This window comes from Schistocerca nitens, chromosome 9 (genome assembly GCF_023898315.1).
Source record: "Schistocerca nitens isolate TAMUIC-IGC-003100 chromosome 9, iqSchNite1.1, whole genome shotgun sequence".
Taxonomy (NCBI): Eukaryota; Metazoa; Arthropoda; class Insecta; order Orthoptera; family Acrididae; genus Schistocerca; species Schistocerca nitens.
In genome coordinates, this window is record NC_064622.1 from 17,960,993 (window position 1) to 17,982,894 (window position 21,902).

The window sequence follows — 21,902 nt, forward strand, 5'->3', positions numbered from 1 at the left end:
TCCACTGAAGTTTTGTGAGCTCCTCTCGGGTGCGAAGACTTGTGTGAGGTCTTGCGTTGTCATGAAGAAGGAGAAGTTCGTTCTGATTTTTGTGCCTACGAACACGCTGACGTCGTTTCTTCAATTTCTGAAGAGTAGCACAATACACTTCAGAGTTGATCGTTTGACCATGGGGAAGGACATCGAACAGAATAACCCCTTCAGCGTCCCAGAAGACTGTAACCATGACTTTACCGGCTGAGGGTATGGCTTTAAACTTTTTCTTGGTAGGGGAGTGGGTGTGGCGCCACTCCATTGATTGCCGTTTTGTTTCAGGTTCGAAGTGATGAACCAATGTTTCATCGCCTGTAACAATCTTTGACAAGAAATTGTCACCCTCAGCCACATGACGAGCAAGCAATTCCGCACACATGGTTCTCCTTTGCTCTTTGCGGTGTTCGGTTAGACAACGAGGGACCCAGCGGGAACAAACCTTTGAATATCCCAACTATTGAACAATTGTGACAGCACTATCAACAGAGATGTCAAGTTGAGTACTGAGTTGTTTGATGGTGATCCGTCGATCATCTCGAACGAGTGTGTTCGCACGCTCCGCCATTGCAGGAGTCACAGCTGTGCACGGCCGGCCCGCACGCGGGAGATCAGACAGTCTTGCTTGACCTTGCGGCGATGATGACACACGCTTTGCCCAACGACTCACCATGCTTTTGTCCACTGCCAGATCACCGTAGACATTCTGCAAGCGCCTATGAATATCTGAGATGCCCTGGTTTTCCGCCAAAAGAAACTCGATCACTGCCCGTTGTTTGCAACGCACATCCGTTACAGACGCCATTTTAACAGCTCCGTACAGCGCTGCCACCTGTCGGAAGTCAATGAAACTATACGAGACGAAGCGGGAATGTTTGAAAATATTCCACAAGAAATTTCCGGTTTTTTCAACCAAAATTGGCCGAGAAAAAAAATGTGTTGCGTTACTTATTGAACTGCCCTCGTATTTCTCTACAAACTGACACTACAATCACCTCTGTAGGTACAATGAATTAATTTATACGAATTTTCAAAGTTGTAAAAGTCCTTTTTGAAACACCCTATGTATAGACTTTTAATTACGCTCCTACAGCTGGCGCACGTCACACTGAGTGCAGTGTTTGCCGGCGCGGCGCGCCTACCTGCAGCTGGCGCATCTCGCGGCACAGCTCGATGACGCGCTGCGTGCCCAGGGTGTTGAGCGTGACGGCGGCCTTGAGCTTCTCGTTGAAGCGGACGGTGGCGGCCGAGTGGAAGACGACGTTGACGCAGGCGGCGAGGCGCTGGCGGTCGGCCGCGCTCAGCCCCAGCTGCGGCTCCGTCACGTCGCCGCCCACGCTCACCACCTTCTGGAACGCCGACGGGCACTCCTGGCGCACGCGCTCGAACACCTGCCGGCAGACCGCACGCCGTCAGCAAACGCTGAGCCTGCCGGTGCCGGCCGTGACGTATTCGAAATGGCGGACAATTACTCCTCAAAAAGCAGATTTCAGAGTACCTGATGGCTCGACACAAAAGTTTTGTCTCAAGTACAGATAAGTGTTGACGATCAGTGGACAAAGTTCAAAACCATCGTACAATATGTGTTAGATGAGTATGTGCCAAGCAAGAGCGTAAGAGATGGAAAAGAGCCACCGTGGTACAACAGCCGAGTTAGAAAACTGCTGCGGAAGCAAACATAAACATAGCCAAAGCCTTGCAGACAAATATAAATTACGCGAAGCGAAATGTAGTGTGAGAAGGGCTATGCGAGAGGCGTTCAATGAATTCTAAAGTAAAGTTCTATGTGCTGACTAGGCAGAAAATCCTAAGAAATTTTGGTCTTATGTCAAAGCGGTAGATGGATCAAAACAAAATGTCCAGACACTCTGTGACCAAAATGGTACTGAAACAGAGGATGACAGACTAAAGGCCGAAATACTAAATGTCTTTTTCCAAAGCCGTTTCACAGAGGAAGACCGCACCGTAGTTCCTTCTCTAGACTGTCGCACAGATGACAAAATGGTAGATATCGAAACAGACGACAGAGAAATAGAGAAACAAAATCGCTCAAAAGAGGAAAGGCCGCTGGACCTGATGGCATACCAGTTCGATTTTACACAGAGTACGCGAAGTAACTTGGCCTCCTTCTTGCAGCGGTGTTCCGTATGTCTCTAGAAGAGCGTAGCGTTCCAAAGGATTGGAAAAGGGTACAGGTCATCCCCGTTTTCAAGAAGGGAAGCCGAACAGATGTGCAGAACTATAGACCTATATCTCTAACGTCGATCAGTTGTAGAATTTTGGAACACGTATTATGTTCGAGTATAATGACTTTTCTGGAGACTAGAAATCTACTCTGTAGGAATCAGCATGGGTTTCGAAAAAGACGGTCGTGTGAAACCCAGCTCGCGCTATTCGTCCACGAGACTCAGAGGGCCATAGACACGGGTTCACAGGTAGATGCCGTGTTTCTTGACTTACGCAAGGCGTTCGATACAGTTCCCCACAGTCGTTTAATGAACAAAGTAAGAGCATATGGACTATCAGACCAATTGTGTGATTCGATTGAAGAGTTCCTAGATATCAGAACGCAGCATGTCATTCTCAATGGAGAGAAGTCTTCCGAAGTTAGAGTGATTTCAGGTGTGCCGCAGGGGAGTGTCGTAGGACCGTTGCTATTCACAATATACATAAATGACCTTGTGGATGACGTCGGAAGTTCACTGAGGCTTTTTGCGGATGATGCTGTGGTATATCGGGAGGTTGTAACAATGGAAAATTGTACTCAAATGCAGGAGGATCTGCAGCAAATTGACGCATGGTGCAGTGAATGGAAATTGAATCTTAATGTAGACAAGTGTAATGTGCTGCGAATATATAGAAAGAAAGATCCTTATCATTTAGCTACAATATAGCAGGTCAGCAACCGGAAGCAGTTAATTCCGTAAATTATCTGGGAGTAGGCATTAGGAGTGATTTAAAATGGAATGATCATATAAAGTTGATCGTCGGTAAAGTAGATGCCAGACTGAGATTCATTGGAAGAATCCTAAGGGAATGCAATCCGAAAACAAAGGAAGTAGGTTACAGTACGCTTGTTCGCCCACTGCTTGAATATTGCTCAGCAGTGTGGGATCCGTACCAGATAGGATTGATAGAAGAGATAGAGAAGATCCAACGGAGAGCAGCGCGCTTCGTTACAGGATCATTTAGTAATCGCGAAAGCGTTACGGAGATGATAGATAAACTCCAGTTGAAGACTCTGCAGGAGAGACGCTCAGTAGCTCGGTACGGGCTTTTGTTGAAGTTTCGAGAACATACCTTCACCGAGGAGACAAGCAGTACATTGCTCCCTCCTACGTATATCTCGCGAAGAGATCATGAGGATAAAATCAGAGAGATTAGAGCCCACACAGAGGCATACCGACAATCCTTCTTTCCACGAACAATACGAGACTGGAATAGAAGGGAGAACCGATAGAGGTACTCAATGTACCCTCTGCCACACACCGTCAGGTGGCTTGCGGAGTATGGATGTAGATGTAGATGTAAAATCCAGTGCGCTGAATGTGTTGAAGACACTGATATTCGACATCTGGTTAGCCCCGTGATTAAATATCACACAAGTGAAAACAGGGACAGAAAAGAACAATGGCAATATTTTCTCTCTGTATTACTGTTTGTAATGTAATTTGTCGTGACATACTGACCTACACAATAGTCTGAGATCTAGTTTAGGTTGCAAGATGACAGGTAGATAGTGCATTATTGAGGCCAACAGATGGGACGGAATGTGATGAGAATAAGTATAATTCTTGTTATGGTACACACACTCTATGACAAAAAAATATGAATGCTACGTACCACGTACGAATTATCCAAATGGGACGGGAATCAGTAGATGTGCAGTACATATACAGAAAAAAATATCATTAAATTTCAGAAAAAATTGGGTGATTTATTCAAGAGAATGAGCTTCACAAGTTGAGCAAATAAACAAGACGTTGGTCCACCTCTGGCCCTTATGCAAACAGCTACACTGTTTGGCACTGATTGATGGAATTGTTGGATTTCCTCCTGCATATCGACCCAAATTCTGTCCAATTGGCGAGTTAGATCGTCCAAATTCCGAGCTGGTTGGAGGGCCCTGCCCATAATGCTCCAAACTTTCTCAACTTGATAGAGATCCGGTTAACTTGCTGACCAAGGCAAGGTTTGCCTAGCGCGAAGACACGCAGCAGAAACTCAGGCCGTGTGGGGGCAGGCATACCTTGCTGAAACGTAGCTCCAGAATGGCTAGCCACGAAGGGCAGCAAAACGGGGCGTAGAACACTGTCGACGTACTGCTGTGCTGTAATGTTAGGGTGCCGCGGATTAAAGCTGAAGGGGGTGCTGCTACAAAAAGAAATGCTCCGCATCATTACTGGTTGTCGGGCGACAGTCACGTCGGCATCTCAACGCTGTCTGGGACGCCTTCAGACACGTCCTTGACCTGGAATGTCATTGACTGCAGTAGAACTGTCTTCAGAGATGAGTCCCGTTTTGGACTGAGCCCTGATGACCAGTGAAAACGTGTCTGGAGACGCCCCATACAGCGGTGGGATGCCAACCTCACTTTCCCCTGCCATACAGTCCGGCAACCGGGAGCGGTGGTCTGGGACGCCATTTCATTTCATAGCAGGTCCTTTTTGGTGCACACCCGCAGCACCCTTACAGCACAGCAATACCTCGGCGATATTATATGTCCCGCTCTGCTCCCTCCGTGACAAACCATCTCGGGCTGACATTTCAGAGAGATAACGGCTGCCCGCACACGAGACTTTCTCCTGATTCTCCGCGTGTTTGCCAAACACTACCGTGCCCAGCAAGGTCGCCGGATCTACCCCCAATTTAGAACGTTTGGAGCAATGAGATCACCAATTTAGTATTAGAGAGCAGTGTGGAGTGTAAAAATCGTAGAGGGAGACCGAGAGATGGCTACACTAAGCAGATTCAGAAGGATGTAGGCTGCAGTAGGTACTGGGAGATGAAGGAGCTTGCACGGGATAGAGTAGCACGTAGCGCTGCATCAGACCAGTCTCTGGACTGAAGACCACAACGACAACAAACGCGCCAATTGGACAGACTTTGGCACGATATCCTCCATCGATCGACGCCGAGCTGAAGAACTGCTCGCATATCGCTAGAGAGGAGATCGGAGTGTCCCGGCAGTCGGCACGTACCGGGTGCTTGAGCAGCTCGTGGTGGCGAGAGTCGACGTCGAGGCCGCGCTTGGGCCGGATGAGCAGGAAGACGGTGGCGATGTCGGGGCAGCAGCGCAGCAGCTTCTCGACCAGCGCCTTGCCCACGAAGCCGGTGGCGCCCGTCACCAGCACGCACGCGTCGCGGTAGAAGCCCTGCACGGGGCCGCCCGCCTCCAGCGGGTTCTTGTTGCTGCTCTCGCCGTCGTTGTTGTTGTTGTTGTTGCTGCTGGTGGTGAGCGGGCTGGCGTCGCCGGCGCCGGCGCTGCCGGAGCTGCAGCTGCTGGGCCCCATGGCGGGGGCGGCGCTGGGGGCGGAGGCGCTGGCGGCGGCGGAGTCCTCGGGGGCGGCCTCAGCGGCTACGTGGCCACATAGGGGCGGCGCACCTGCAACACGAGCGGAGGCGGCGGCTCAGCAGCGGTCCGACGTCACGTATCGGAGCTCCAACTGGTATCGAGCGCTACTCGACCATTTACTCGACGCCTGACGAGGGCAGCCTGAGTGCCAACGACACGCGGGAAAGTACGAACTATGTACAACGACGGGCTACACCTCTGCTAAAAATTTGGCCATTTCGCGAAACACAGAAGGAAATATAATGAAGCATACAACTGTAGAAACTCTTCAGTATTTCAAAAAATCTGCAATAAGAATTCTCATGCAGTATGTGACCCAAAGTATGCGGACACCTATTAGTAGATAGTAATATGAGGTGTCCAGAATGAGATTTTCACTCTGCAGCGGAGTGTGCGCTGATATGAAACTTCCTGGCAGAATAAAACTGTGTGCCTGACCGAGACTCGAACTCGGGACCTTTGCCTTTCGCGGGCAAGTCCTCTACCAACTGAGCTACCGAAGCACGACTCACGCCCGGTACTCACAGCTTTACTTCTGCCAGTACCTCGTCTCTTACCTTCCAAACTTTACAGAAGCTCTCCTGCGAACCTTGCAGAACTAGCACTCCTGAAAGAAAGGATATTGCGGAGACATGGCTTAGCCACAGCCTGGGGAATGTTTCCAGAATGAGATTTTCACTCTGCAGCGGAGTGTGCGCTGATATGAATAATGTAGATAGAGAGGTAAAAGTTGACACACATGCTTGGAATGACATGGGGCTTTATTAGAACCACCCCATATTGCTAGGCGCGTGAAAGATCTCTTTCGCGCGTCGTTTGGTGGTGATCGTGTGCTCAGCCGCCACTTTCGTCATGCTTGGCCTCCCAGGTCCCCAGACCTCAGTCCGTGCGATTATTGGCTTTGGGGTTACCTGAAGTCACAAGTGTATCGTGATCGACCGACATCTCTAAGGATACTGAAAGACAACATCCGACGCCAGTGTCTCACCATAACTCCGGACATGCTTTACAGTGCTGTTCACAACATTATTCCTCGACTACAGCTATTGTTGAGGAATGATGGTGGACATATTGAGCATTTCCTGTAAAGAACATCATCTTTGCTTTGTCTTACTTTGTTATGCTAATTATTGCTATTCTGATCAGATGACGCGCCATCTGTCGGGCATATTTTGAACGTTTGTATTTTTTTGGTTCTAATAAAACCCCATGTCATTGCAAGCATGTGTGTCAATTTGTACCTCTCTATCTACATTATTCCGTGATTTATTCAGTTTTCAAATTTATACTGACTTTTTGATCACGCGGTACACCTGCGAGGCATGCAGCACGTTTGCTCAAGTGACAGTGAGCCATTACCGTCAGCTTACAACGACAACGAGAGCGGCAGGCACATTTTACCGGTACGCGCTGCGCCGTAAGATGGATGTTGACCTTGAGCCCGTGGGTCGACATAGTTCAAATGCTAATCATTTCTGCAGAACATACTAATGTGCATGTCCTGTGAATATGAACGTCCTATCTCTAGTCGTTCAAAGTGTTCTGTTTTTTTTTCTGAAGATGAGTGTATAATTAAAAACAATTTTAGCTGATAATAAATCTTGGCCAGTGTACATTCAGTGTACAGCTGCATTAATGACAGTAATGAGATGTTAGAATGTCGTACTTCAGCAGAGTATCTGCATGCTTTACACTTCTAACATTCCTTCTACGCAACTGTCTTATTTGCCACATTTCTACATCGCTTTTTTCTGAACCTTCACGGTCATGTGGAATGACACGCAGTCGACTTTTTTAAAGTACACCTATATAGTGCATTGAGTTTGTCACGATGTATCGAGATTAACCTGTTTGTCCAGAGTAATGTTCAAATGTGTGTGAAATCTTATGGGACTTAACTGCTAAGGTCATCAATCCCTAAGCTTACACACTACTTAACCTAAATTATCGCAACGACAAACACACGCACGAGGGAGGACTCGAACCTCCGCCGAGATCAGCCGCACAGTCTATGACTGCAGCGCCCTAGACCGCTCGGCTAATCCCGCGCGGCTCTCCAGAGTAAAATTACGTGTTAAACAAAACTCGAATAAGTATACTGGCTAGGTATGTACATACTCTACAATTAAGACAACCTTTTTATGTACGGAATTCCTTTCAAAAACGTGGACCTAACACAACGATGGGAATGCAGCATAAGGATGGACCAAGCTGCGGCGTACGCAGTAGAGTTATGCGTGCCCTTCATACCTTAAGAGGTTCTGGCAGGTGCTCTTTTCTAAGAAACAAAAGCCCTAACGCAATGCCGGCCTCTGTGGCCGAGCGGTTCTAGGCGCTTCAGTCCCGAACCGCGCTGCTGCTACGGTCGCAGGTTCGAATCCTGCCTCGGGCATGGATGTGTGTGATGTCCTTAGGTTAGTTAGGTTTAAGTAGTTCTAAGTTCTAGGGGACTGACGACCTCAGATGTTAAGTCGCATAGTGCTCAGGGCCATTTGAACCATTTGAAAGTAACGGAATATGGCATAAACATGACCCTTCTATCTTCGATTTGAACTGCTGAATGCCGCACAAACAAAGACATGAGTCTTGAAGAAGAAACTCCAGCCCACATATCTGCAAACCACGTCACAAGCAACGATAACGCGAGCCTCCGAATTACATATTATTTACAGCAACTATATAAGTACCAGTGTATAGTACAAATATATGTCTTGCTAAATACGTAAGACAACTTGCTAAATGTCATTCAAGTAAAAGGTGGAGTAACTGTAAGTAAAAGTTGCAAAGAAATTCGCCAGTATGTACAGGGTGGAAACATCGCTAGTCACAAATGTGCGTGATGACATTCTATTTAACTCAGTGGAATAATGCAGTACCTCGCACATCGCAAACATCACTCTTGAGATGCCACAGCGCACGAAAAAACGCACTCCACACTGGGAATTATTTTCTCTAAACGCGTCGTCCGAGCATTAAATAAAGCAAAACTGCATAACAAACAAAATAACTTTTCCCATATCGTAATTAGACACAGTAGCCACCTACTGCTGATGACAACGCACAGTTTTACTGAAGCCAGTTTTCGAGGTTTTCACTGGCTACGGTAACGATTCACATTGCCTAAGCCGCTGCTGCCAAGATGGATTTTAGACAGAAGAACAGAGGTCAAAATGGAACCGTTCAGATGCTTCACAACGAATCTCCAACAGGACAGCGAAGGAGCTGAAAAGAGACTCGCCAAGAGGACAAAGGAGAAGGAAGGTAGATCAGAGTTCAACGTCCCGTTGACAGCGAGTATCAACATCCGAATTGCGTCGCTACCAGTAAACGATATACGTCTTCTTTAGTAAATCAAGACTGTAAACAAAAGAGTGGCAAAAGGAAAGAAACACAAAATAAGAACAGGTTTCGCTTGGTAATAGCGAGGGCAATAGTTACGTAACTTCTAAGTTTACAACAGATTACATTTACAAAAGGCGATGTGCAGCTCCGCCCCCTACCGGCTACGGTGCGACCGACAACCCCAACCGCACCACTTGCGGCGAGTTACATCATCTCGTGTCTTTTTTTATTATTATTATTATTTATTTATTGTTCCGTGGGACCAAATTAAGGAGAAGTCTCCATGGTCATGGAACGAGTCAATCATGAAATTATAACACGATAGTAGAAACAGATAAAATTAAATAAAAGTAACATATTCAGGTGACAAGTCGTAAGTTTAAATAAAGAAAATCAACAATGCAACACTGGAATTTGCTTAATTTTTCAGCTCTTCCAGGAGCTCCTCGACAGAACAGAAGGAGTGAGCCATGAGGAAACTCTTCAGTTTAGACTCAAAAGTGTTTGGGCTACTGCTAAGATTTTTTAGTTCTTGTGGCAGCTTATTGAAAATGGATGCAGCAGAATACTGCACTCCTTTCTGCGCAAGAGTCAGGGAAGTGCACTCCACATGCAGATTTGATTTCTGCCTAGTATTGAGTGAAAGCGGCTAACTCTTGGGAATAAGCTAATATTGTTAACAACAAACAACATTAAAGAAAATATATACAGTGAGGGCAATGTCAGAATTCCCAGGCTATTGAATAGGGGTCGACAAGAGGTTCTCGAACTTACACCACATATAGGTCGAACAGCCCGTTTTTGAGCCAATCAGGAGAATTACCCCAAAAAATAATACCATACGACATAAGCGTATGAAAATATGCGAAGTAGACTACTTTTCGTGTTGAACTGTCACTTATTTCAGATACTGTTCTAATGGTAAATAAAGCAGCATTTCAGGAACAGGATCCTGAACATGGGCTTTCCACAACAGCTTACTATCTATCCGTACGCCTAGGAACTTGAACTGTTCCGTCTCGCTTATAATATGCCCATTCTGTCTGACCAAAATATCGGTTCTTGTTGAATTGTGGGTTAGAAACTGTAAAAACTGAGTCTTACCGTGATTTAGCACCAAATTATTTTCCACAAGCCGCGAACTTATTTCATGAACTACATTATTTGATACTGTTTCAATATTACACACAAGATCCTTCGCTACCAAGCTGGTGTCATCAGCAAACAGAAATATTTGTGAATCACCTGTAATACTAGAGGGCATATCATTTATATAAATCAGAAACAGAGGTGGCCCCAACACCGACGTCACATGCTCAACATTTGTTATCCACTTTTCGGGTATTCCCTGATATTTGTGGCCCCGTGCATGGGCGTACCCAGCGAGGTGCAGCTGCCCCCCCCCCCCCCCCCCAGAAGATATTTGAACTCGTTCGCGCAGATTCGGGAGTAATTATTTCGTCTTCGGCACGTTACTGTCGGCAAATCCTAGAAGATTATTACTGAATTAAAAAGTTGTATTTTTAAACAAGTGCATTCTTATATTTTTCACTAGTTTACTGTTTTATTTAATAAGAAGTGCTGTATGTTGTCTTAAGTCCTTGTTTCCTGAGACTAGTATGACCTGCCCCCCTCCCCCCCTTATTCAGATCCTGGGTACGCCCTTGGCCCCGTGTATGTCATATTAAATTACTTTTCTCAGCATGATCTACGTCGCTTCTGGGTTTTTAAGATTTTACGAAGAATAACCGTGTACTAGGCCTTTTTTAAAGTGCACAATAATGGCGTGCCGTTGTCTTGAAATGACATTCTACCGTAATATTGAAGTTGTAATATGAAAATAACAATACACGACGAAATCAATACGGCGTCTGCGAAGTTGCCGCCTGCCGCGGTCGCACCGAGTGCCACGTCACTGTGACGTCACTTGCGAGTGACGCGGGCCTGTGCTACGGGGCGCGCTGTTGCCGCTGCCGCTCAGCAGGCAGCGGCAGCGGCAGCACGTGGTGTTCCCAGCCGCTGAGTCACGCGGCGCTCTACACACCGGGGGGGCCGGCCCTGGCTGCTGGCTGCCGGCGCTCGCCTCCCGCCGCCGAGTCGATAGCGTACTGCGGACTGCGGGCTCGGCGCGCCCTAACCCCAGGGCAGCCAAGGGAAGGGAAAAGGGCGGCGTGCAGGCGCCGGAATTCCAATTTCTGCCGCCCCCTCGTCTCACATCTCGTGCCGCGCCGGCACTGACTCACTTGCTCTTCCCTAATGCACAGCTACCGGCTGAGTGTGTACGTGCGGCCAGTTTGTCAGAGTCATAAATTTCGCACAACAATATTGCTCAATAAAGGTAGGTAAAAGCTCCCTTTGCTCGCGTCTTTCTCCGCTGCAGTCAAATACGAGCGAGGGCTATTCGGAAAGTATGGTCCGATCTCACGCGAAATGGAAACCACAGTGAAAATCAAAAATGTTCTATTCGCAACCGTTTGCTACACCTTCCAGCTACTTCTCTACGTACGTAAAGAGAAGAAACACCTGCAGCCGTCGTTGTTATGCTGCAACTAGTTTCGGTGACTCAATACACCGTCTTCCGTATTCTGCGAAATTCAGTTTATAGATGCTGGCCACTCACGAGATCGTGTATACGATTCTAGTTCACCCCTCACCGTCAGCTAGAGGCGGAAGATAGTGTACACTAACCGAAACTTGTTGCAAATAATAAAATAAAATCAAAACGACTGCCCCAGGTGTTCCATTTGACTGCGAAAGGGAACAGCTGAAGTGCTGCAGACCGTCTACCACACGGATGGGCATACATAAACTTCTCTATATAGTCGCCGCTCCGACTTAGAACATTTGTCGTAGCGTTGTACCAACTTTCCAATAGTTTCATCATAGAAGGCAGCCGCCACTTCTCCACGCTGGTCGGGAGGTCGTTGTCCGGGCCGAAATGCTGTCTTCATAGCCAGCATTTCATATGGGCACAGATGAACAGAGAGAGCCAAGTCCAGCCCGTATGGTGGATGATCAAACATTTCCCATCGAAAATGCTGCAGGGCGTCCCCACTGCCCCTGCAGTGTCCGGCTGGGGATTTTCATGAAGAAGGGAACGCGTGGTAGGTACGTTATGCGGGGTTGCGTGAAATCAGGCGCAACCGCGCAACAGGCACCCGTACTTGGCGGGAGACTTACTATTCTAGGCATCTCTACTTGCTCACTGTGTACTCTGAACAGACCGTGACATAGTCGACAGAGTACTAGAGACACTGCCAGACACATCTGTGCAAAGCCTCATCGGATTTTCAGTCTAATTCCTATATCGCGATCTGTCGGCGTGAAATCTTATGGGACTTCACTACTAAGGTCATCAGTCCCTAAGCTTACACACTACTTAACCTAAATTATCTTAAGGACAAACACACACAACCATGCCCGAGGGAGGACTCGAACCTCCGCCGGGACCAGCCGCGAGTATTTCAGTAAAATCGTCTACTACAATGGCTGACCAACAGTCATGGCAATGTGAAGTCAGTGCCGGCTTCTAATCGCAGATAACGCATCCTTCTCGCAAACCGCGCGTCTGCGGACCTACGATTAGTTAACCACTTTTGCTTCTTCTCTCGTCTACTTCCACCTGTGCCAGTATTCGCTATTAATTACGACACATACTACATGTCATTGCAAGCTTTCTCGGCGTATTTCAATGATCAAATCTTGTCGAGCGATGAGGCGAGTGATGGCGTCGTCTTGTCGCAACGTTTCAATCAATTTCGTAGCCTGAAGATGATGGGTACGAAACTCCTTGAAACGTTGCGACTGACGACGCCACGACGCGCCTCATCACCCGAAAAGATTACATTGCCAACACACAGTATCTGCACTAAGCAATCCACCTTACGGTATACAGAACGATGTGGCACAATGGCCACCCCAGTGGACTCGGTGTCAGGAGGTCGACGGTTCATATCCACGTCCGATCATGCCCGGTCATACAGACTTAGGCAAATGCCGCGATGGTCCCTTTCAAAGGGCCGACTTCCTTCCCCACCCTGCATTAATCTGAACTTGTGCTGCGTCTCAAATGACCTCGACGTCGACGGTACGTTACACCCTAACCTTCCTTCTGTCCTTTTTTATACTACTATGCATGTCGGACGACGCCTCGGTCACCACGCTCATTTCCCCACTTTTTCTGTTCCATTCGCGAAACGCACAAGGAAAGAGCGAATGTCAGTAAACTTCCCGCATGACCTATGACTTTTCTGAATTTTGACGTAGTCGTTATCAATCCGCGAGACATGTCAGCGACGAAGAATTGTATCGCTTGACCCTACTTGGAGCGTATGCTCTCGGAATTTTAACAGTAAACACGTCCGTGTTGCATTACGTCTCTCGGTGACACTTGGAACTTGCCAAGAACAGCAATAGCTGAAACGCCGCTTGATCAACTTCGTGAGTACGGTGCTGAATTTGATCGATGATTTCACAGGCAGATAAATTTGCGTAACCGGTAACTTTAACACGAACGGTTCCACAGGTCCGAATCACAATACCTCCTCTCATGTCGATACAGTTGTCAGTGCAGCATATGGACCGTGTTTCTAAATGCACATTACACACGGCTGTAACAGGTATTTCCATAGGCGACTGAGCACAGCGTACTGAACAACATAACATCAGTATTTACGTCTTTTGCAGACTAATAATTATAGCTACTACTAATCGTATGTTTTTAGGTTTTGACAGTACTTCCAAGTACATGTGACAAGAGCAAGGCATTGAGGCGGGGGGGGGGGGGGGGGCTAGGCGCTTCAGTCCGGAACCGCGCGACTGCTACGGTCGCAGGTTCGAATCATGCCTCGGGCATGCATGTGTATGATGTCCTTAGGTTAGTTAGGTTTAAGTAGTTCTAAGTTCTAAGGGACTGATGACCTCAGATGTTAAGTCCCATAGTGCTCAGAGCCATTTGAACTAATTAAATGTGTGACGAGACATTCCTGCCACGCTCGCTTTTCGAACCAACTTTTCAATACAAGTTTGCGGAACAACAGTTCCGTAGTTTACTTTCAAGCAAACTTCCACGGACACATATAGAAGGTTCTGACATGTACTCTTTGCTTTTACAGATCATCTGTGACTCTGTTCGTTATCTCAGAAAAATGCAAACTTCCACGGACACATATAGAAGGCTCTGACATGTACGCTTTGGTTTTACAGATCAAAAAATGGCTCTGAGTACTATGGGACTTAACTTCTGAGGTCATCAGTCCCCTAGAACTTAGAACTAATTAAACCTAACTAACCTAAGGACATCACACACACCCATGCCCGAGGCAGGATTCGAACCTGCGACCGTGGCGGTCGCGCGGTTCCACACTGTAGCGCCTAGAACCGCTCGGCCACCCCGGCCGGCTTTACAGATCATCTGTGACTTTGTTCGTTATCTCAGAAAGAATAACAAACCAGCTGTTTTGATTATAAAGAAGTAATCCTTTTTTTCATTGTGCTACTTACGGGGATTTACATAAATGTTCGATTGTTTCATCATTCAATAATGCCAGAACCTACCCAATGTAAGTGACGTAAGCGCAGTGTTGGCTACGTATTTCCACACGGTGTCAACAGAGGAACATCCCATTCGTAATCCGGCGCCACATTATCTGCTGTAAATATCTACAGGCTCAGAGGGATAACAACCCCTACATTCACAAGGAGAGGCTTGTCGGCCGCGGTGGCCAAGCGGTTCTCGGCGCCTCAGTCCGGAACCGGGCGGCTGCTAGGTTCGAATCCTGACTCGGGCATGGATGTGTGAGATGTCCTTAGGTTAGTTAGGTTTAAGTAGTTCTAAGTTCTAGGGGACTGATGACCTCAGATGTTACGTCCCATAGTGCTCAGAGCCATTTGAACCCATTTGAGGAGAGGCTTCTAAACTATATCCTGAATGTTGTAAAGCCCACTTAAAAGGTTCTGACGGATCGTGAACTTCTAAAGAGTGTGCTCATGCCAAAACCGAGAATCCAAATGAGTCTATAAATTCACTCATATGGAAACATATTTTCATCTGGTCAGAATTGCAACTTATGATGCACTTCTCATATTTAATGATGGGAACGAAGGGAGGATGAAGGTATTAGTGACAATGAGCTTCAAGATAAGAAATTTCATTGAAGCCGTCTCGATTTACAGCGCCTCTCTGCAGTTGAAAAGTCAGTCAAGACCTTTTAAAGGAAAGAAGACAGAAAATAAGAAAGCAGAAGAAAAGCCTTGAAGGGAAAGAGGACCCTGAGTACAAATCTGGTGACTTCTGAATAGATGATGTGAGAAGAAACGTTGGGTTGCACTTTAAATCGCATTCCCTGAAACTTATTTTCCCCTGGGCGTCAGGTCAAGTGTTGCAGTGTGGACGCGTGGACGAAAACGGTTAGTCTATACCGACAGTCGTAGTCCACTTAGTGGCGCAGTTACGATGGTGCAGAAAACATGAAGTCGTAAAGTTTGTGACGTGTTTGTGGGAAGACTGTTCGACACACAGAAAAACAGCCAACACATCGACGTGTGTACGTATTAAGGTACCTCATGCAAAAATATCTGCACTTATACCCTGAATGTAACAATTAACTCGTTGACGACGGATTATTACTCATCACATGTCTTTTCTCTCTGCTTGAGGTTACCAACATAATCTTACACGAATTTTGTTGTTTCACTGGCTTCCCGGAATTACTGAGTGATAGGAAACAGAACACCAATATTTGTATTGCCACGTGGATGACGCGATTTTCACTTAAGTGCACATATAGAGACACGTTATTGACAACGGGTGGTCAAACGTCATGAGAAGGGACTGGGGGCTGAATGCGTCTTGCAGCTATAATCATCCCATGTTCAAAGTTGGTTAACCCGCAACGAGCTTGGATTTTTACTAGACACCTGTTTGTAACAGACTACTCAGAGTTTTTGTTCAGGGGGAAGTGAATAACATAGACCGAGAAAGACTGCGAACTATGGTGTGCACTGTACTCACACAAACCTTTAACTGAAGATGGTTGGCTGAATGACTGGCGTGCATTTTCCTTGTGTTTCTGTTTGTTTACTGTCGACTCCAGCAAGTTAATTAGTTACGTTATCCCGGGTCCCTGCACTGTGTGTCACTACATGAGACTCAAAGTCACTTTCCTGTTAGGTTTTTTATGATGCCATTTTCACGTAGATGGCCATGTTTTAAAACGTGTCTTCAGGAAAGAAGTGGAGTACCGAATTAAAAAAACAATCTGTGTCCGCAGTTCTGGTCCGCGCCGTAGATTTTTAGTGGACGTCAGGATTCAATCGTGACAAGTGTTTTGTATTAAAATGTAATTTATTTATCACTCTCATTAATGCAACAGTCATACAGAATATTATGATGATAATGAGTAGATAAACGAGAAGTTTTGGACAGTCGATGGCCGTTCTACGTCCAGATGGGACAGCTACGTAATCGCTTTGCCCCCGTTTTTTTTGTCACGCTGCCCTGGCTCTCACATTCGCTCGCCTTTTTAGGCTTTTTTGATTCTTTTCGACGCTAACTTTCCTCTCACTTGCGTCTGCTACAATTCCGAGCTCAGTTTTGAGCTGTATGCAAAATCACAGGTTAATGTAAGCGCAAGATACGAGGTGTGGCTAGAAAAAAACCGGACTAGTACTGGTGAAACAATAAAACGAATGCAATAAGGCTGAAAGTCGCGTGGCCTGTCACTTGACTCTCGCTGCGCCTACTGCTCGAGTTTCATCTGCCTCCTGCACTCAGTCTGCCCGTGGCGTCTGTTTCAAGTAGTTGACGTTTTGTCTGTGCGTCGGAAAATGTTGAGTGTACGGAAAGAACAGCGTGTTAACATCAAATTTTGTTTCAAACTAGGAAAATCTGCAAGTGAAACGTTTGTAATGTTACAACAAGTGTACGGCGATGATTGTTTATCGCGAACACAAGTGTTTGAGTGGTTTAAACGATTTAAAGATGGCCGCGAGGACACCAGTGATGACACTCGCACTGGCAGACCATTGTCAGCAAAAACTGATGCAAACATTGAAAAAATCGGTAAATCGGTAATCCTTGTCAACTCCTGTTAACTCAGACACTGCTTTGATTATTAAACGGCGATCTTGTCGAACAAGTTTACCGATTTTTTCAATGTTTGCATCAGTTTTTGCTGGCAATGGTCTGCCAGTGCGAGTGTCATCACTGGTGTCTTAGCGGCCATCTTTAAATCGTTTAAACCACTCAAACACTTGTGTTCGCGATAAACAATCATCGCCGTACACTTGTTGTAACATTACAAACGTTTCACTTGCAGATTTTCCTAGTTTGAAACAAAATTTGATGTTAACACGCTGTTCTTTCCGTACACTCAACATTTTCCGACGCACAGACAAAACGTCAACTACTTGAAACAGACGCCACGGGCAGACTGAGTGCAGGAGGCAGATGAAACTCGAGCAGTAGGCGCAGCGAGAGTCAAGTGACAGGCCACGCGACTTTCAGCCTTATTGCATTCGTTTTATTGTTTCACCAGTACTAGTCCGGTTTTTTTCTAGCCACACCTCGTAAACCAATGCAAATGTGAAATGCTGGTACATTAATAATAACCAGTGTAACCGCTAGAATGTTGAACGCAAGCCTTACAGACGTGCAAGCATTGAGTTGTACAGGTGCCGGATGTGAGTTTGTGGGATGCCCGGTGCACTTGGTCGGTCAATGCAGAGACGGTTAATGCTAGTTGTGGATGACGCTGCAGTTGTCGTCCCGTAACTGCTCGATAGGAGGCAGACATGATGATCGAGCACGCCAGGGCCACATGTCGACGCTCCGTAAAGAATGTTGGGTTCAGCAGCTGTATGTGGTCGAGCGTTATCCTGTTGGAAAACACACCCTGGAATGCTGTTCATGAATGGCAGCACAACAGGTCTAATCACGAGACTGAGGTACAACTATGCAGTCAGGATGCGCAGGATACACCAGCGCGTCTCGCAGGCAGACAATGTCGTGCGAACTGCTGCTCAAACAGCTGCTGCAGATCCAGTGAGATGCGCCGCAGCTACACGACGTACACAATGCTCTTCCCTCTCGGTAGAGCCACGTGGCCATCCGGAGAGCGGTCTTCTTGCGACGGTACATTACGGCGACCACCGCTGCCAGTAGTTATGTACCGTGGCTACATTCCTACCAGGTCTTTCTGCAGAGGTGTAGAAGGAACATCCAGCTTGTCGTAGCCCTAATACACGACCTCAATGAAACTCACAAGGGGAGGCTACAACGTTAGGAACGCGGATTTACTGTAAACTTCGTACACTCGTAGTACTCCATGAGGACAACAAAGTTGCGAGCAGTAGCGTGTACTTCTCAAGCGTTACTGAGAAAATCGCAAGATAATTTCGGTCGTCGAATATATATATATATACTTTCGAAATTACAGTAGTTACAATTTTCAACAACAGATGGCGCTGCGGTCTGGGAAACTCTATAGTACGATATTTTCCACATATCCACCATGCGTAGCAATAATATGGCGTAGTCTCTGAATGAAATTACCCGAAACCTTTGACAACGTGTCTGGCGGAATGGCTTCACATGCAGATGAGATGTACTGCTTCAGCTGGATTCTGGCGGTACACCTGGTCTTTCAAGTGTCCCCACAGAAAGAAGTCACAGGGGTTCATGTCTGGCGAATAGGGAGGCCAATCCACGCCGCCTCCTGTATGTTTCGGATAGCCCAAAGCAATCACACGATCATCGAAGTATTCATTCAGGAAATTAAAGACGTCGGCCGTGCGATGTGGCCGGGCACCATCTTGCATAAACCACGAGGTGTTCGCAGTGTCGTCTAAGGCAGTTTGTACCGCCACAAATTCACGAAGAATGTCCAGATAGCGTGATGCAGCAATCGTTTCGGATCTGAAAAACGGGCCAATGATTCCTTTGGAAGAAATGGCGCCCAGACCAGTACTTTTTGAGGACGCAGGGACGATGGGACTGCAACATGGGGCTTTTCGGTTCCCCATATGCGCCAGTTCTGTTTATTGACGAAGCCGTCCAGGTAAAAATAAGCTTCGTCAGTAAACCAAATGCTGCCCACATGCATATCGCCGTCATCAATCCTGTGCACTATATCGTTAGCGATTGTCTCTCGTGCAGCAATGGTAGCGGCGCTGAGGGGTTGCCGCGTTTGACTTTTGTATGGATAGAGGTGTAAACTCTGGCGCATGAGACGATAGTGGACGTTGGCGTCATTTGGACCGCAGCTGCAACACGGCGAACGGAAACCCGAGGCCGCTGTCGGATCACCTGCTGCACTAGCTGCGCGTTGCCCTCTGTGGTTGCCGTACGCGGTCGCCCTACCTTTCCAGCACGTTCATCCGTCACGTTCCCAGTCCGTTGCAATTTTTCAAACAGATCCTTTATTGTATCGCTTTTTGGTCCTTTGGTTACATTAAACCTCCGTTGAAAACTTCGTCTTGTTGCAACAACACTGTGTTCTAGGCGGTGGAATTCCAACACCAGAAAAATCCTCTGTTCTAAGGAATAAACCATGTTGTCTACAGCACACTTGCACGTTGTGAACAGCAGACGCTTACAGCAGAAAGACGACGTACAGAATGGCGCACCCACAGACTGCGTTGTCTTCTATATCATTCACATCACTTGCAGCGCCATCTGTTGTTGAAAATTGTAACTACTGTAATTTCGAAAGTTTGTCCGCCTGAAAATGTACTGTTGTCCCAAGCATATTGCAACAAACGGTGTATTTCTATCGCTGCTCGTTTAGTTTTTATTGCCGTTTCAAATATACCGGTCATTTTTGAAACACCCTGTATCTGTGCGTGGCTATTTTTACCATGAAGCGGCTGCAGCCGTGTGGTGACGGCACGGTAGCTCAGCGTGTTCAGTCAGAGCGTTAGCTTCCCTTTCTAATAAAAAAAAACTGAGTGAACAGATGAACGAACAAACTGAACGGGTGTCATCGGACGTCCGCCCCGAACAAACTCAGCGAACAATATAGAACAATATGTTTTTTTTAAAGACGCTATTAAAATACACTCGATACTGCATAACCAATTATCAGCGCCGATTTTTAAGGAAATACTGCGTTATGCATGGTTTGCTTCCAAACTATCGTCTGAAAGAGAGGTTTTTGAAAATGTTAACAAGGTTTGTTTTTCCACAGAAAACGTCAAAAGACCTTGCGTATGCGGAAACATAGCATTTATTGAATGGACGTGATGCCGTTTAACTTTATGTTTTCCATGTTTTTACGAAAAATTCCGTCCTGCAACTTGTACTCGTAAAGACGAAAGCGACGATTAATTGTACATCTTTCGAAAGCCGTCTGTGCCGGTCAAAACTTGGAGGTAACAAGTCGCTTCGGGCTCCTTCCAGGTATAAGGGATTTCTCAAATCACGGACAAGCATACATTTTCAGTATGACTTTATGCATTTGGTCGTTTACTAGTCGATAGTTATGAATATTACATTATTTGTGATAATAAAAATTAGTAGACTGCCAATAACATTGTAAATTTAATAAAATTTCGTCCGATTACACGTACTTCCCCCATTATATCGGTTGTAATATAAATAATAAAGAAAATGGCTGTGTTGAAAATAGAAAAAAAACTGACGAACGCAACTCGATCCAGCAATCCAGCTGCTTGAACAGCAATTGAATTTGTTCATGGCGGACGTCTAATGACACCCATTCAGTTCGTTCTTTCATCTGTTCGCTCAGTTTTATATATATATATATATATATATATATATATATATATATATATATATATATATATATATATATATATTCGACGACCGAAATTATCTTTCGATTTTCTGAATAACGCTTGAGAAGTACGCGCTACTGCTTACACATTTTGTTGTCCCCATGGAGTACTACGATCGTACGAAATTTGCAGTAAATCCGCGTTCCAAACGTCGTGGCCTCCTCTTGTCAGTCAGGTGTTGCTAATGGCTTCTTTGTCGTCTTAAGGGAATATAAATTCACCACGTTCAATCTCAAAGGCAGCTATCGCTCACGAGTGTATTTAAAGCAGACCTGAATTGCATCCTTAAAGTGGCAGTACTAACGCCACTCTTATGCGACTGGCGCGATATTTGAATGTATAATCACCTTCCGGATGTAGAAATACGCCTACCGACATTCGTTTATGTCGCGTGACTCCTTCCTTGTGTTGCGATTTCTTTTTCCGTCAGCGTATATGCTCGAAAATGTTTTGATTGTCTCATTCTCGATTTCAATAGCACTCCGCAAACCTTTCAGAATCATATCGGAATCAGCGTCCTACTTAACGGGTTCCCACGCCACACCAGTTTATAGCTTCACACAAAGCTAATTCGTAACAATCACGCGCATGCATCTACGCTGGAACGTCACAGTGAAAAGTAATAGTGCGCGACAAACACGAACAGACACGATAGATATAGGTTGTGCAATCAACCATCGTTTACGAATTATTAGTCTCTGAGTTACTAGCGATTCAGATCTGACGGTATTTTGCCACAGAAGAAAGTTCGATCGATGAGCAAATGGACGTTTTCGCGTCAAAAATATAGGATGCTATTTTAAAAAAACACGTAGCGCTGTTCATATCTTCCTAACGAACAAAGTTACAACAAAGGCAGCCGTGCTGGTTAATGTCACCGTGGTAGCTAAACTACATTTGTTTGATACATATTTTATTTTGCATCTGGACAAAGACTAATTTCGGGTGGTCAAGATAAATGCATATCCTGTATATTTAATTTTCTCCGCTTCACGCAAACAACGAAACAGTAAAGTTCATTGAAATACAGGAGTACAATATATATACTTCTTGGTGACTAACTCATTAAACCGATCCGTTACAAACTGTGCGTCGCAATTCGATAAGATGATATTGCATTATTAAATCACTATTAGTGCGATTGTGTTCTTGCTGGCGG

At 46.1% G+C, this 21,902-nt stretch overlaps 1 protein-coding gene across 1 annotated transcript in view; it reads right to left on the reverse strand.

Moving 5' to 3' along the window:
- Positions 1 to 21,902, reverse strand: part of LOC126202965 (putative fatty acyl-CoA reductase CG5065) — a 377,398-nt gene that overhangs the window by 40,740 nt on the left and 314,756 nt on the right. The window contains exons 2-3 of the mRNA XM_049937102.1: positions 5,232 to 5,635; positions 1,173 to 1,421 (exon numbers count right to left, since the gene is read on the reverse strand). Of these exons, the coding sequence (XP_049793059.1) occupies positions 1,173 to 1,421; positions 5,232 to 5,635 (653 nt within the window). The remainder of the gene's footprint in view (positions 1 to 1,172; positions 1,422 to 5,231; positions 5,636 to 21,902) is intronic.